The sequence below is a fragment of the Pelobates fuscus genome, chromosome 7, assembly GCF_036172605.1.
Source record: "Pelobates fuscus isolate aPelFus1 chromosome 7, aPelFus1.pri, whole genome shotgun sequence".
NCBI classification, from domain to species: domain Eukaryota; kingdom Metazoa; phylum Chordata; class Amphibia; order Anura; family Pelobatidae; genus Pelobates; species Pelobates fuscus.
Window position 1 is genome coordinate 162,409,147 of NC_086323.1, and position 16,787 is coordinate 162,425,933.

General features: G+C 44.1%; 1 protein-coding gene across 2 annotated transcripts in view; it reads right to left on the reverse strand.

Moving 5' to 3' along the window:
* The window catches only part of FLNB (filamin B), a 193,532-nt gene extending 188,171 nt beyond the window's left edge, over positions 1–5,361 (reverse strand). For both annotated transcript variants that reach the window (XM_063426871.1, XM_063426870.1), the window contains exon 1: positions 4,995–5,361. In XM_063426871.1, coding sequence (XP_063282941.1) covers positions 4,995–5,286 — 292 coding nt within the window. In that variant the 5' untranslated portion in view covers positions 5,287–5,361. The remainder of the gene's footprint in view (positions 1–4,994) is intronic.
* Positions 5,362–16,787: the final 11,426 nt, after the last annotated feature.

Sequence of the window (16,787 nt, forward strand, 5' to 3'; positions counted from 1 at the left end):
TGAATTTCTGACAATTGCCCAAACTGGGCAACTAATCAGTCTGATTCAACCCAGGAACATTGGGTAACCTTGCCCCATGGGAAAGACGCCCTCCTCAATCTGCTCCATTGTGAGTGTCCCTTGATCCGAGATCCAGCAAGAACGCATCAGATATAGAATATGTAAAACAAACATTAAATAACATACAGATGTATTTATGGAATGTGGCTCCCAAACAGACAGACCTTTAATCTCCAAAAGTGTCAACTTGTGACTTGTTTCCCTCCTTCTAAATTTGTAAAAAAAAAAAAAATCTTGAAATAGTCCTAACAGGCAGGTTTTTGGTTTTTTTTTATTTTTAGAAATTGTTGCATGGTATCTGTAAATTAAGGAGTCTGAGAACTGGACGAAGCCACCTTCTAGTACACCTGTAGACATTGGCCTCAAAGGCATTGAGATCATACATTCTAAGACTTGATTGTCAGGCCCCACCAACGCGTTTGATATGTTGTAGATCAAGTTGCATGCCGTTTTCGATGTTGCAAATACCGAACCGTTTAAAATGCATTTATTCTAAATGATATCTAAACTGGCACTCTGAAAATTAACACACCAGTCTGCTACATTTCTACATATAAGTAAATCAGGAAGATTAAACATATTTGACATGGTTAGTGGGAAGGGCACTGCACTACAAATAATGAGTTTTCTTCTTTTGCACTATGCATTTAATTTGTGACTACATTTTACCTGGAGTGTTTTTTTGCACTTTGCAGATATGGATCTATCCAGGTTAATATACATTTCATTACCATTCTACACTCAAAAGTTGTTTAGGATAGATCCTCAAGTAGGGGAACCACACCCCTATTTCCTCACACTGAGTGATAATTGGCCTTAAAGTTAAAGGGACACTCCAGTTACCATTAAAACACCATCACAATAAAATTGTTATTGTGTCGGTAGGTCCCAGTTCCTAAACTGCTCTGCCTAGGAATTTCCTCTTAAGATCCCAGGCTTTAATTCAGAAGCCGAGAAGATAATCTGTCTCTCTTTTATGAACAAGGAGCTAGATGTAGGTTGAGAGCCTCATCGGGTCAAGCCTTGGACCATTAGAGGAAGTTGCTGGGCAGAGTGAATGGGTGTCATCAAAAGTTCACTCCAAAGTTTGGAATTAAACAGTTCATTGACAGTTTAAAGTAAGAGCGCACAGGGCCTCCTGGCACATAACTTTATTGGGATGGAGTTGTTATGGTGCTTGGAGTGATCCTTTAATCTTGCTCCCCATGCACTGATGTCAGAGGGTAGGTGGGGGTGGTGGGTAATAAAATAAGGTTGTCTATGTCTAGTTCAATAGTCAGAAAAGGTGTCTACGTGGGCCAACTTGACAATGTTGCATTTGGTGAGGGCCAACAAGGTTTTTCACTTAAAGGGTTACTCTACCCCTCTTTTTGTGGGGTACATTTTTTTGGAAACTATTAATTAGGACCCCACAACAAAATAAGTTTGTTTTTTTACTTAAATGCAATCCAGCACCAGTTGAGGATCCCGGCGCTGGACTCCACACTTCTTCTGATAGTGAAGTTTTAAATTGGACCGTTTCACCAGCTCAAAGCACATGCATGCAATCTGAGCCATTGAGGGGAGGTAGAGAGGGAGTGGGGAGAGAGATCAGGAAGAGGGGGTGAAAACACGGACAAGCCTGCAAGGGAGAATCTCGATGCATATGTTGCCAGCATGCCGTGCGCACTGACAACATATATATTTTACGCACAGAATTTACATTTGGCAGTCCAGAATAGAGTTGCAGATATCAGTAGTGCGCCCGTTGTAATGGTTATGATGCCAGGTCTTGCATCCTGGTAATGGGGTAAGCTGTTTTACAATGGCTTGCCTGATTCCTGGGTATCTGAGGCTCCCTGCTGCTTTGATGACATACACCGGGCTTCTGCAGAAGATCAGGGCAAATGCTGTAATCAATCATTGTCTGAAAGGTTCCGCTGATCGTCTGAGCCAATGAGTGATACTCGGTGCATTTAAGTTTGCACAGAACTAACATTAGCCAGCTCAAAACTCTAGTTCTGTGCTGGCTGATGACACCCCAATGATGCTGCCGGAGGTGGAGTTACACCCACAGCAGCAGCTGGGGTTAAACTCAATATGTGCAGCGTTTCATACCAAATTGTTGCACACATAGACTCCACACCCCACAATCACTTCAAATCACTGAAGTGGTCATGGTGCTTTGAGTAAGCCTTTCAAGGGATACATGTTGATAAAAACCCTGGTTTTACACTAGACCTGTAACGATTAGAGCAATAATTAATTATTGTTAAGGGTGAAGGGCACTTCAGGTTACACTTCCACAGAGTTATAAAACAACGCCTCGTTGGCCCAAGCCTTATCAGGAACTGGGCTAAACGGAGGAATTTAACATTTCAACACCCAAGGAGGGTGTGTTCCCACATCCGAGTCAAGGCCAAAGTCCAGCTACCAAACCTGGCACAACAAGCAGAGATTGTCTTCTACTGACCACTCAGACAGGCCCAGAGCAGAAGATCTGCCCACACATGAACAGAGTACAGATTGTTACTAGCTATTAGATCACTACAAGTAATCTCAGCCAGCATAGTGATTGGTCTTCAAACAGCTGAAGGATCACAAATTCCATGTTTCTGTTCATTCAGTAAACCTGTATGAATATGTATTTCATTTCAATTACCAAATCTATGTAGTAATCAAATACCTCCTTATCAATTGGAAAGTAATAACTAAAGGGCAAAAAAAAAATAAAAAAGTTGAGAGGATGCTAGAAAAAGACAAATAGCCTTATTCGGCAGGTTTTAGAAAGTGTCAGAAGAGATAACAAGATGTTTAGCTTACGCACGATACCATTAATTCATCAAATAATGTCAAAATATAGTTTTTAAAAAACTGAATTGAAAAAAAAAAATAAAAATACTGTAAATCTCGAACTATGCTATTATTCTTTCAGATCAGCCATTTTGGATTTAAAATTCCCCAATCAATTCCCAATTTAGTGACTAACCCTGCTAGTGTAGAAATTTCCATTTAGCAATATACTCCAAAACCTGCATTTCCAAAAAGTAATTTAAGAGTTAATGCTAGCAACCAATACTTTCCCTTGTTTCAGCCTTATCTGAAGTAACCAGAACAGGTGGAGAACAAGCAGAAAATACATATTCAGGAGACAATGTTTGGGTGAAACCGATACTGCAATAGAAATGATAGCTACTACAGAAGAAGACGCAGCCACCAAGCTGTCCTGGTTTCTTTGTTTAGCGGACATGGGTCACTGGCCTGCAGTTTGTGCAATCTAATTTGTGTTCCCACGACACGGGGACAAAGTGATTCCATGACCAAAAGAATGTGACCATTTAATTATAATTTAACGTTCTACATTGCCTACACCAAATTTGTAGAAGAGGTTTTAAAGAACATTAAAAAACAGTTAAAATATTTTTTTTTAAATTATATATCTATATATTTAAAGAAACACGCTTTTTTGAGAATTAACTGTATATTAGAGTACTAGACAGGTGAAAATGCCAAACAATTAATGCCCAAGGTTAACATTTACCCTGTTATGTAGTGGCTCCTCACATTATTGGGGGATCCCCCCCCCCCCCTAAATAATAAATGCAACAAAATTGCAAGTTTAAGAAAGCAGTTTGCACTGTTGTGCTTTATTATGTCAGGTTTTGTAGTTCCATTATCAATTTGGAGTTTAGTCAATAAACCCCCTAGAGCAGGCTTCCCCAAACTGCGGCCCTCCAGATGTTGCTGAACTACAACTCCCATGATTCTTTGAATGAAATAGACTGAGAATCATGAGAGTTGTAGTTCAGTAACATCTGGAGGGCCGGAGTTTCAGGAAGCCTGCCCTAGAGTGTAATTGCATTATTTCTCCAGGCCACACCCAGAACATAGCCTGGGTAATGCCCCTTATTCCCTCTGCCTGCACATGCCACACCCTGTCTCACCTGTACCTGGGAATACGAAAGCAAAGGACATGAAAGAACAGCAAATTTAAATACATATTTTCAAATGTTCTACTCATTTCTCAACAGTTTCAGCTATATTCTAGCAAACTGGCCCATGTAATAGTCAGAGTGTGAACAAGAGACATGGTTATATAACAGGTGTAAATGGCCAGCAGGGGAGGGAAATAGTTCTACTTTACAATAAAGCTTGAAAAAAAAAATGTCAAAATAAAAATGGCACCAATAGTGACCTCACAGTGACTGTACATAACCAGTTATGAGTTTATCCACTAAACAAGGAATTGCATATTTTAGTGTAAAATATGCAATTTAGAACACATCTATATGTCCCTATGATTATTAAATGAACCCCATGGTGCCTACCACAGCCCTCCAGGACATGGGAGAGCCACGTGATCAGTACATGTAAAAATATATACGGCTTCATTCACTAAACTCCGCACCAAATGTAAATAAAAACTGAATTACAGACATTTAGGCATAAAAAAAAAAAAAAAAAATTGTTACTAATTTTTGCAGTTCGGTTTTCAATTACCACACTTCACTGTTCAATGAATAAAGCCTTTCATAAAAGCTACACAAGTCATGTAAGTAATTGTTCTCATTTAATGAATTATCAAACAGACAGGACAGGACAGTTATAAACTGCAGGCAGAGCATCATGGGAGTTGTCGTTCAACAGATGGTATATTCCTTCTCATTGAATGCTCCTACCTCACAGCATCCATTCATTACCTGACTCCAAGGAAAGGGTTAACTTAGATATTAAACACATTTAATAACGCAATAGAACTAAACGTTGGGATGGCAGAAGTTGGGCAAAATACAGGAAAATACTTAGAATTTGTTATTTTCTTTATAATCATTTTAATGACAAAGGCTCGAGAGGACAATACCTCTGTCAATGGAAAGGTAATGGAGAGTTACCTATGGCACACTAAGGGTTACATCTGGGAACATCCAGGTGATAACGTAGAATGTGGAACTCACCTATGGAAACCAACTTGATATTCTCTCGATCTAGAAATTCCAAAGCCACCGAGACATTCTCCAGTTGCATCTGGCTGAAGGTGGGTCTCTGGTGGTACTTTCTATACATCCGCTTCTGGCTCAGGACCTCCAGCAGGGCGATGAGCCGCAGACCATCGCTCAGGTCAGTCTGCAAGTTCCCAATCCTCTTGTTCACACATTTCAGGTGTTCATTGCACCAGCGGGTGAAGGTGTTTTGCTGAATCTTCTTCCAAGGAGCATCCTCAGCCAGGTCTTTCTCAGTCACCGGCATGGTAGGCGCAGCACAGGAGACAGTGCTCTAGAGGGCTGTTGCTTGCACTAAGTGTGGCTGTCTCCTTTGCTGTACACGGCTCTTTCAGGATCATGTTTCTGCACATGTGCAGCCCCTTGCAAACCATCCACAACCCCTCCTCCTTCTCACTTTTCCTCCAGATTATCCACGCCATCTACTGGGAGTTTCTAGATACTAAAGCAGGCTTCTCTGTGGATGTCCTACCTACTGGTGTACAGGTGTCTTACTGGGAAGAAAAATACAGACAGGAGCATTCAGATTTCAAATTCAAGACCATGGTAGTGACCTTAAACTGTATGCTGACTTCCATGATTGTTCTACTTTGGTTATTTAGGCCTTTAAGGGTTACTTCAACCACCATGACCACTAATGCTATTATTATTATTTCCATTTATATACTACTAACAAATTCAGTAGCTTTATAATATTATAGGAGGGGGAGATAAAAAATGAGACAACAACAAAAACTTATAGGTGGAAAAGGGCCCTGTTGAAATGAGCTTAAATTCTAGAGGAGGTGGGAAATGAAACACAATAGGACAGGAGATAAGAAGTGGTTTTGGTGGTAGGAGTCTGTATTTGCAGAGTTTCTGCTTGGATATACAGAGATATTTGTACAAACACAGCATTATTCATAAACAAACATAAAAAGGGTTGGAGTGACCCTTAAAATTTGAAATAAACTTTGAATTCTAAACTTAGTAATTAACCCTGGCAGAAATAAGCCTTGCACTGCACCCCCATCTACTCTTGGGAGAAAAGAATGAGTATAGTAGTCATCAGTCCAATTACAAAGAACAAAATAAATATTAAAAAAAAAATATTTAAAGAGAGGTGTTTTTTTAGTTTAATTACAACTGCAAATGACATTTGTTTGGAGAAAAGGAGGACCTATTAATCTGACGTTAACACAGGGGTTGTGAAAGGATTCTCTAAGCATCAAATTGACGTCCTATTAATGAACTGGTTTTGGTGCATGGATGCTGTCCCATTTCTGACAATGTAAGACATTGCTGTTTCTGAGAAACCTCTCTCTGCTGCACATTTAAAAAATATACTAGATACCATTCCACTCAATTCATCAAATGCTTGCTGTGTTCTATTCAGTATTCATAAACTTCTATCATGTTGCTTTATTATATATAGCGCCAGATTATTCCGCAGCGCTTTACAATAAAAGGAAAATTTACCGAATGAGACAATAGCAAAATGTAACAGGAACAATAGGTAGGAGGACGCTGCTCAAACGTGCTTACAGTCTAGAGGAGGTGGGGTATAAAAACACAATAGGAAGGATATTGAGGGAAACAGCAAATAGACGTGGTGGGAAAGTAGCAAAACTGGGGGTGAGAGTGGAGTTTGGCCCTATAAGAGAGAACGAGAGGAAGGTTTGAGAGATAGAAGTTACTCTTGGAGGCCATAAGCAATCCTGAAAGATGGGTTTTAAGGGACTTCTTAAAGGATTGAAGACTGGGGGCGGAGCTTGCCAGCGCAGCCGAGCGGACGCCATCTATTTGGGCTACGATAAGGTAACTAATTTCCCGCGGCAAATAGGGCAAACCAGGGGCAATCCAACCTCAGCGACACCACTATCAGCTTGGGGAACTGACCCGCTGCCCATCGATGACCTTCTTCCAGCCGCCGAAATCAGGCAAATCTAAGCGCAGGCCCGGGGCCTACAAAGCACCAGCCTACCAGCCTCCCAGAGCAAACCCAGTGGACATGAGGCGCAAACAGCAAAAGCCCTCACACGGAGAAGTCCAGGACTCAAGGGACATAAGCACAATGCTGCAAAAGTCAGCACCATCAAAAATGGCGGCCGGGGAGAGCGGGAACACGAAGAACACCTCAGACAGGATGGAACACAAGGGGACACAGGCCACATTGGTGAGGGATGAAACGGACATCACACATCCAGGGCCGGACTGGCCCACCGGGATACCGGGAAATTTCCCGGTGGGCCGCGGCATCTGGGGGCTGAGCAGGTATGTGGCTGGTCCGGTGGCACACTTAGAGGGGGCCGACCGTGTTCCAGGCTGGAGCCGCCGGGCGGCAGCCTCGCCACTCCGGCGGCACTCCTAATGCTGAGGACTGAAGGAGGAGGGAGCATGTCTCTCTACCATGCTCCCTCGCGGTTCCCACAATCCCCAGCACAATACTGTGCTGGGGATTGTGGGAACCGCGAGGGAGCATGGTAGAGAGAAAGAGACAGAGGGGGGAGAGTGAGACACAAGGGGAGAAAGGAGAGAGACACACAAGAGGGGGGAGAAAGAGGCAGAGGGGGAGAGAGAGACTGGGAAGGAGAGGGGAGACATGGGCACAGAGGAGCAGTGAGGGGGAGAAAAACATACAGAGGGACTGGGGGGAGACAAAAAGGCACACAGAGGGGCTGTATATATCACTGGTGGATCCAGGGGGGGCAACGGGCAATTGCTCCCGCCCCCCCCCAGAGCCTCTCTCCTGCTGGCCAATGCAGGGCTGGCACTGTCCAAGCGCCATGTGCCTTCACGGACCGGAGGGGAGATCAGACAGGCACCGTGCAGGCAGCCGGCAGGGGAGGGAGGAAGAGAGGGCCCAGGAGCTCAGGCTGCAGCTCCTCCGGGTCCTTCTTGCGTGAGTACAGAGCGTTGCCGCGGTAACAGCGGCAACGCTCCGGCTCTTGCGAGAGTGAACTCTAGCCCTGGAGCTACGGGCTAGAGTTCACTCTCACCACTGCGACCACCAGGGAAAGGCACGTCTGCTTAAAATAAATCTGCACTCTTTTTTTTTAAGCCTATATGTGCTTTTTTCATGTTGGAGTAATTTTTTATTTTATATTCTCTTTTCTAACTCTGTATCTGCACACTATGCTGGCGCGACGCATTATGGGGCTGGTAAATAATTTTTTTCCAGGGCTGCTTTTAATTCCCAGTCCGGCCCTGCACACATCTTGACTCCATAACCAGCAACCTAGCCACTAAGCAGGACTTACAAACCCTCTTACTGAACATACAGAAACTACTGGCAGCGGACACAGCGGCAATTAAAAAGGACGTTCAGCAGGTCACAGACCGCGTCAGTGCCACAGAGAATGACATACTAGATGTCCGCACAGAGCTATCAACCATGAAAAACACCCTAAGCAAACTTCAGTCCGCTAACCAGGTACTTACCTCGCAAATTTCAGCGCTAGAAGACCGCCACAGGCGTAATAACGTCAAGATTTGCGGGGTCCCTGACACATTAACAGCAGAAGAACTGCCCCACTACCTGCAACGCCTAGTGGCCTCTGTGCTACCGGCCCCAGTGGCGAGAATATTTACTATTGATGGGGCGTATCGCTTACCTGGACCCACCAAGGCACAACCAGCTGCCCCCAGGGACATTATCCTCCGCTGCATATCACATCAGAACAAAGGACACTTGCTGACAGCCCTGAGGGACAAAACGCCATATACATTTGAAGGCTCCCAGCTCATGGTCTACCAGGACCTCACAGGGGCAACCCTACAATGGCACAGATCTGTATCATGTAATCATGATATGTGAACCAAGGACTGGAGCAGCTGCACCCCCACCAACCTGACTATATAACATGCTACAGAAAATCGCACTAAGGCAGTTGCCTATATTGTGCCTGCGTTTCCTTTATGTTTGCTTGTTTTCTTTTTCTTTCATGTTATCCATGAATGTTCTACAGTTCACTCACACTCTTGACCACCTAACCAACCATAAAATACATGCCCACCACGCTAAAGCAGCACAAGCGATATAGCCTGACACGGCCCTAAAAGGCGTCTAATATACCGCACCTACGGGCTGTCACAGTTCGAAGATCCCAACTGGCAAACAAATTTTATATACCCCCCCCCCCCCCGCCACCCCCATGGTTAGGGGCACCCCACTCAGAGGAGAACCCCAACACCAGAGGTGCTCAGACCTACACTACTAGCATGGAGAAGGGCTACTGCCCCCCTCATAACACAACGGGCACCACCGGCCACACTCCTTACTTCATCCCTCACTCTTACTCTACTCTCCCGGTTCAACATGCAAAACACACCCCTCATGCAATCTCTAGATCGAGTCCTGCATCACTCCCTCAACCTGTCGTTTGTAAATGTAATCTTGACTCCTGTTACCTTGTTTAACTACCATATAAAACGATGCTGATACCCTAAAAAGTGATATGATCTTGTACCATCATCTTAACTGTCTTGCTGATGTCTTAAAACATTAACATGTCTATGCAAAGCACCAACAAAATAAAGAATTTAAAAACAAAATGATTGAAGACTACAGGAGAGTCTGACAGGGGTAGGCAGGCTGTTCCAAAGGAAAGGAGCTGTCCGTGAGAAGTCTTGCAGGCATGAGTTGGCTGTACGGGTGCGAGCAGCAGACAGGAGAAGATCACCAGTAGAGTGGAGAGACCGAGAGGGGGCATACCTATGAATCAGTGAAGAAATGTAAGAGTGGGTTAGGGCTTTATAGGTTTCTCTTCTCATTCGCCCAAATTATACTTATTGAAAGGGATACTCTCTAAGCGCCAAAACCCCTTTTATTCCAAACTGTATAAATAAAACAATGCCATTTCAGAGATTCATGCACTGGATGAAAATCCTCAAAATGTGCAGTTTGTGCAGTGAGGTCACACCCAAGGCCGGACTGGGGATACAAAGCAGCCCTGGAAAAAAAATCCATGCCAGCCCCATAAGTCATTAACCAATAATATGTAAGGCTATGGTGATAGCCAAATGATTATATATATATATATATATATATATATATAAAAAATCATTTGGCTATCACCATAGCCTTACATATTATTGGTTAATATATATATATATATATATATATATATATATATATTCCAAAGAATATTGTTTTCTTTATATTTATTTTTGGGCAGAGTACCAAGATTATAATGTTAACCTTGGTTATTAAAACAATTAATTATACAGTAAGCATACTCACGTGCAGACACAGACAATCTCACTGACACACACAAGCTCATTGATACACAGCCTGATAGACAAACAATCTCACTGATATACATAAACTCATTGACATTAAAACACAAGCTCACACCGACCCTTCCACCCCCGAAACCTAGCCTCACAGAGGAAAGGCTTACAGTCATGCTGGGAGAGCTGCGCCGCAATATAGCAGCCGACATCGGAATTTTCCGAGACGAGATCAGCGGAGTGATGGCCCGACTGCAAAACGCGGAGCTAAACACTGCCGCACAAGATTCCCGCCTCACATCGGTTGAACAACAAATTGTCACCCTGCAAAAAACGCAGAAACAACACCAAATCAATATGGCGGCACTCGAGGATAAAAGGCGCGCAAACAACGTAAAAATCCGAGGCCTACCTGGAGAAGTAGAGCCTACTGAGCTGCCACACCTACTCCGCAGACTGCTCAACACGTTATTCACGCCCAAGAAGGCCAAAGAGATGCCGCTAGATAGCTGCTTCCGCATCCCTGGTCAGCACACCGGCACACCGGAGACAGGGAACGATGTAATCGTTCGATTTCAGCATGGAAGAGATCGCCTAGCATTCATGGCGGCCGTGCGCAGTAAGTCACCCTTACACTTCGAAAACCACTCACTGACATTTTACCCCGACTTGTCCAAAGCCACCATGGACTGGAGAAGATCCTTGCGACCCCTGACTACAGAACTCATAGCACACAAAATACCCTACCGTTGGGGCTCCCCCAGGGCCCTGATCATAACCAGAGACACTGGCACCCATAAAATATACGAAGCTACCGAAATACAAGATGTCCTACGACAACTAGCACTGGGAAGACAAAAGCCGGGGCCCACGGATTCTAGCAAGCAGACGACAACTACAACCTGGAATCCTGCCACAGCACGACCCTTCATACCAGCGGCCCAACGAGGAGAACCGGCATTTGCCGCGGTGCCTTGAATTTTCTGACACCGCCAAGGCCGCAAACCTTCGGCCCAGGCTCTCATCTCGAGCCCTCACAAGAAGCGTTCCATGCTTATGTTTTATGTTTAATGATCCATGTTTAATGTTTTGTTTGCTCATGTATGTTTTACACATGATTTTAAATTGACTACCGACGACCGCTGACATTGACATATGTCCTCTTGAAAACTGCAAGTACCTGCTGCAGTATCACCACATGTTCTCCCCCTCCCACCCCACCCCCTTTTTGTATTATTAGACAATACGACAAATGACCGACTTTGCAGTCTTAAGAGTCCGGGAAAGGGGGTGCAGGTCGCTCTGACCCTCTACTAATCTCATAACCTTAGTTTCACCCTATTGACCAAGTGGCGACAGATGTGCCCTACCCCATCAAAGCTTAGAATAGACACCCGAAGTCACACTTACACTTGTCTACTAAATACCTATAACTTTACAACAGTCACTCCACAGTTAAACTGTATTATGCATATATCTAATATAAAAAGTGCTGAGTTCTTGAAGTTACCACTGTTTACCTATGCCTGAAAGAAATAACTTGTTTCAGCTGTTGTGGCTTGACAAGAATGTTTGTACCAACTATGCACAAATGAAAATAAAGAATGAAAAAAAAAAAACACAAGCTCACAGATGCACACAAATAGGCTCACTGGCAGACAATGCCACTGACACACAGACAAGCTTATTGGTATACACACAAATGTAGTACAGACAAACTCTGACACGCACAAGCTTACTACAGACAAGCTCACTGACACACACACACACACACGCTCACTGACACAAACATGCTCACTACAGAAAAGCTCACTGATACACACATGCTTCCTACAGACAAGCTCACTGACACACACAAGCGCACTACAGACAAGCTCACTAACACACAAATGTTCACTACAGAAAAATTCACTGACACACACATGCTCCATATAGAAAAGTTCACTGACACAAACATGCTTACTAAAGAAAAGCTCATTGACACACACATGTTCCCTACAGAAAAGCTCACTGGCACACACATGCTCATCATAGACAAGTTCATGGACACACACATGCTCCCTACAGAAAAGCTCACTGACATACATGCTTACCACAGACAAGCTCACTGACACACACACACATGCTTCCAACAGACAAGCTCACTCACACACACGCTCACTACAGACAAGCTAACTGACACACACACACATACAAGCTCACTCACTAGCAGGCACACACACACATGCTCACTCACTACCAGGCACACACACACATGCTCACTCACTACCAGGCACAAACACACACAATCACTGTCATGGCTGAAGCTTACCTGGCACTGGTGGGTGAAGTTGCAATTTTGTGGCCTTTTCCTTCCAGCAAGGTCAGCAATGTGTGTGGGGACGGGGCCTATGTGTGGGAGAGACAAAGCTATGCCCAGGAGGCGGGACTTGCGTGTAGAGGAGGCGAAACATGCAGCTAGAATTGCTGAGCATTGTGCAGGGAGACTGACAGGTCTCCCTCCAGCCGCCAACAGCCTAATTGCGGCTGCACCACCCCCCAGCTCCTCCCTCTTTACTCCCCTCAGACTGACAGAGGCTGGCACAGACCGAGGGGAAAATCATTTAAATTACTTTAGCATTATGATTAGGGTTGTCTGCCCGGCTCACACATAACCAGGAAGTGACACAGCCAATCACGATGCTCACTTGAATTGCATTAGCACTGCAGAGTTCATAACTTAATAGGAACCTTACAGTTCCTTGGTCACCGCGTCCTCACCACTATCACTTCAGCGAGTTCCAACTCCCGCTCCTCACTGCTCCGTCCACGCTCCTCGTCCATAGATTCTGATTTTCCCTGCTTGAGGAACTGTCACGTGACGGCGTCTCAACAGAGTGACATCACAATACTCCATCCCTTTACCCCCTAGTCAGCACTAGCAGTGCCGGCTTAAGGGTTTCCATAGCAACCACAGTACATGAGTTCGACAAAAAATAATATAATAGGCGCTCTCTATATAACAGAAAGTAATAAGGCAGCAGTAAACCAGCAGGATTTCCCAATACCTGCTTATAATGTGATAAGTGGAATAACAAAAGTGGTGAACCGCGCCAGAAAAAGTGCTAAAAGTGTAAAATGGTTATAATATACATACATATAAATCTTGTTCGATGAAAAAATCCTCAAAAGAAACAGAAAACAATAGAATAATAGTGCAGAATGTTCTCATAAATAAATACAAGTGTTATAAAAGTTATGGGTGAAAGACAAACTCACACTTTATAGAGCTGCTAAGAGCTCTGCTGTATTGCGCCTGGACGGTATAATCCCCGTTTTAGGATATATAGCTGTTGATGTAGTAGAATATCCAGACTCAGCAACCATATATAGGGGGAAGAACAAATAACAAAATCCAATGGCACAATAAAAAAACACAATTGGGATATTTCAGTAAAATGAAGATGATCTTACTTACAGTATCCAGAGCAATGACTTGCTCTGGTATTAGCAGCTTGTGGTGGTATAATCCCCACCAAGGGATATATAGGTATAACAGGAATCCAGCAGTACATGAGTTCGGTTGGAGGCCTTTTCTACTCTCCCTGTCAATCAATTGAAAGACCAATGGGAGAAAATAACACACATTTTAAATAGGTATTTCTCCCAGTCTATATATTGGTTAGCAACAGCACAGCCTATATATTGGTTAGCTGTTAGCACAGTGTATATATGGAATTTTATGCTCTTTTTATAACGATAAAGTTGTTTTGGGTACTACGGGTGACCTTTAAGCAGCGCTCTCATGGGCACAACAAGGGTTTTTTGAGTTATAGCTCAATTGTCAGCTCACCAGGAAATGAACTGCAACTGCCAGACATTTATTAGGGTATTTACTAAACTGAACAAAAAAATCTAATTAAATGCTATAATTTTAGGCTATTTAATCAAAATAGGCTAAAATTTAGAAGCATAGCTGACTGGGAGAATTTGTCAAGTGCAGGTATTTTGACTTTAAATTTAAAATTCACTTTGAAGTCACCTTTCCTTTAATGAATAACCTTGTAAGTTTTGTTTATGATAATCAAATGAATAAGGCCGTTGGAGTAGGATAAACCTATAGTGTAAAACACATCACCTTTAAAAACCCAGGCAGGTGTAGGCTCAGAGATCACAGCTCTGACTTTAGATTCCTCAGTCTAAATTCCAAGGAAATTTGAAACCCAGTAAATCTCTCCTTAGGAAAGTACCAAAGTAGCCCTGCATTAAAAAAAAAAGGAGCAACTGTTTTATCTACATGAATTTTGCTTACAATATCGGGTTGACTGACAGGACTAATGGGCCAGAATACATACAATTGTTAATGTTAATACATTACTGACTTAAGCAGGGTTATTGACTAAATTGGGACTTCTCTGGATTTCATAGTGAATTTAACATTCTAGGCTAAAATCGTCAAACTGATAGGGGAAATCGAACACTAATGAGCACAGTCCACAGAGCTCCATCTTTTTGTGACTTTAATTTACCATTATGAGCTTATTCTCTACTAGTAGAGAGTCAAACTATACCTGCTTTCCAACGAAGAATATGTGGAAACACTCAGCTTAAGCTGAGCTAAAATCTGGTGGTCCCTTTTTTTTATTTTGCGTGTCAGTTTATATTAGGCATGTGCATGGGAAAAAAATTCGGTTCGGTTCGGCTCGGCTCGGCTCGGCATTCCGAAATTCGGAATTTTCGCAATTCGCCACTTCAACACTTCGGAACTTCGGCACTTCGACACTTCGGAAATTCGGCATTTCAGCACTTCGGCAACTTCGGCACTTCGAAACTTTGGAATTTCGGGACTTCGGCACTTCTATTGCAGCCGCTTAGTAGATAACTCCCTAATTCCCATGGTATTAGAGAGTTATCTACCAAAAGGCTGAAAGACCTAAATTGGTCTTTCAGACAAATTTACCAATACTAAGTAAAGATTACTTAGTATTAGTAAATTATGCCCCTACTCGCTGCACCGCGAGTAGAGGCATGTCTATAAAAATAAAAATAGCCCCCCCAGCGGGTGGGGGCCCTTAAGTAAAATGATGGGGGGCACCTATTGTCCTCCTCCCGGCCTCCACCCATGAGCGGTGTGTGGGGGCCCTAAATACTAATAAGGGGGGACTTAATGTCCTCCCCCTGGCCACCACCTCTGAGCGGCGGGTGGGGACCCTAAATTGGTATAAGGGGGGGACCTAATGTCCTCCCCCCCTGGCCCCCACCACTGAGCGGTGGTTGGGGGCCCTAAATACTAATAAGGGGGGGACCTAATGTCCTCCCCCCTGGCCCCCACCCCTGAGCGGCGGGTGGGGGCCCTAAATTGGAATAAGGGGGACGACCTAATGTCCTCCCCCCTTGCCCCCACCCCTGAGCGGCGGGTGGGGGCCCTAAATTGGAATAAGGAGGGGGGACCTAATGTCCTCCCCCCTGGCCTCCACTCCTGAGCGGTGGGTGGGGCCCTAAATACTAATAAGGGGGGGGGACCTAATGTCCTCCCCTCTGGCCCCCACCCCTGAGCGGCGGGTGGGTGCCCTAAATACTAATAAAGGGGGGGGACCTAATCTCCTCCCCCCTGGCCCCCACCCCTGAGCGGTGGGTGGGGACCCTAAATACCAATGGGGGGGACCTATTGTCCTCCCCCCCGGCCCCCACCCATGAGCGGCGGGTGGGGGCCCTGAAAAAAAATGTCCCGTCCCCCCTAGGTGACTAGGGGTGGACCTTTAACTAAGAACCTGTAAAAAGAACCTTTAAAAAAATAAATAAATAATAACTTACCATTCGATGTCTTCTTTCTTGTAAACTCTTCTTTTTTCAGCCCCAAAAAAGGCCAAACAAAAAACCATAATAACGACGCAATAAAAAAAAAAACAAAAAAAAAACGAGCGCAAAAAAATATAATCCTTCTTCACCCATGGAGGGATCCGCGCAGACTGGTTACTTAATCCACCAATCAGAGAGTTATGAGTCAAATTACACAGCGTGGGAAAATTCCAAAGAACTTTCCCACGCTGTGTAAAATGACACAGAGCACTCTGATTGGTGGATTTCAAACCAACCAATCAGAGTGCTGTGACAGATAAATGTAGAGACTTACCTGTCAGTCTCTTCATTTACCTGTCAGAGCACTCTGATTGGATGGCTTAAACCCACCAATCAGAGTGCTCTGAGCCTAATTGCAGGGCGGTGCAAGGCTTTATAAGCCTTCCCCCGCCCTGCAGAGTTCAGTCTGCGTGGAGCCCTCCATGGGTGAAGAAGGATTTTTTTTTTGCGCTCGTTTTATTTTGTTGTTTTTTTAAAGGACCACTCTAGGCACCCAGACCACTTCAGCTTAATGAAGTGGTCTGGGTGCCAGGCCCAGCTAGGGTTAACCCATTTTTTTTATAAACATAGCAGTTTCAGAGAAACTGCTATGTTTATAATTGGGTTAAGCCTTCCCCCAAATCCTCTAGTGGCTGTCTCATTGACAGCCGCTAGAGGCGCTTGCGTGATTCTCACTGTGAAAATCACAGTGAGAGCACG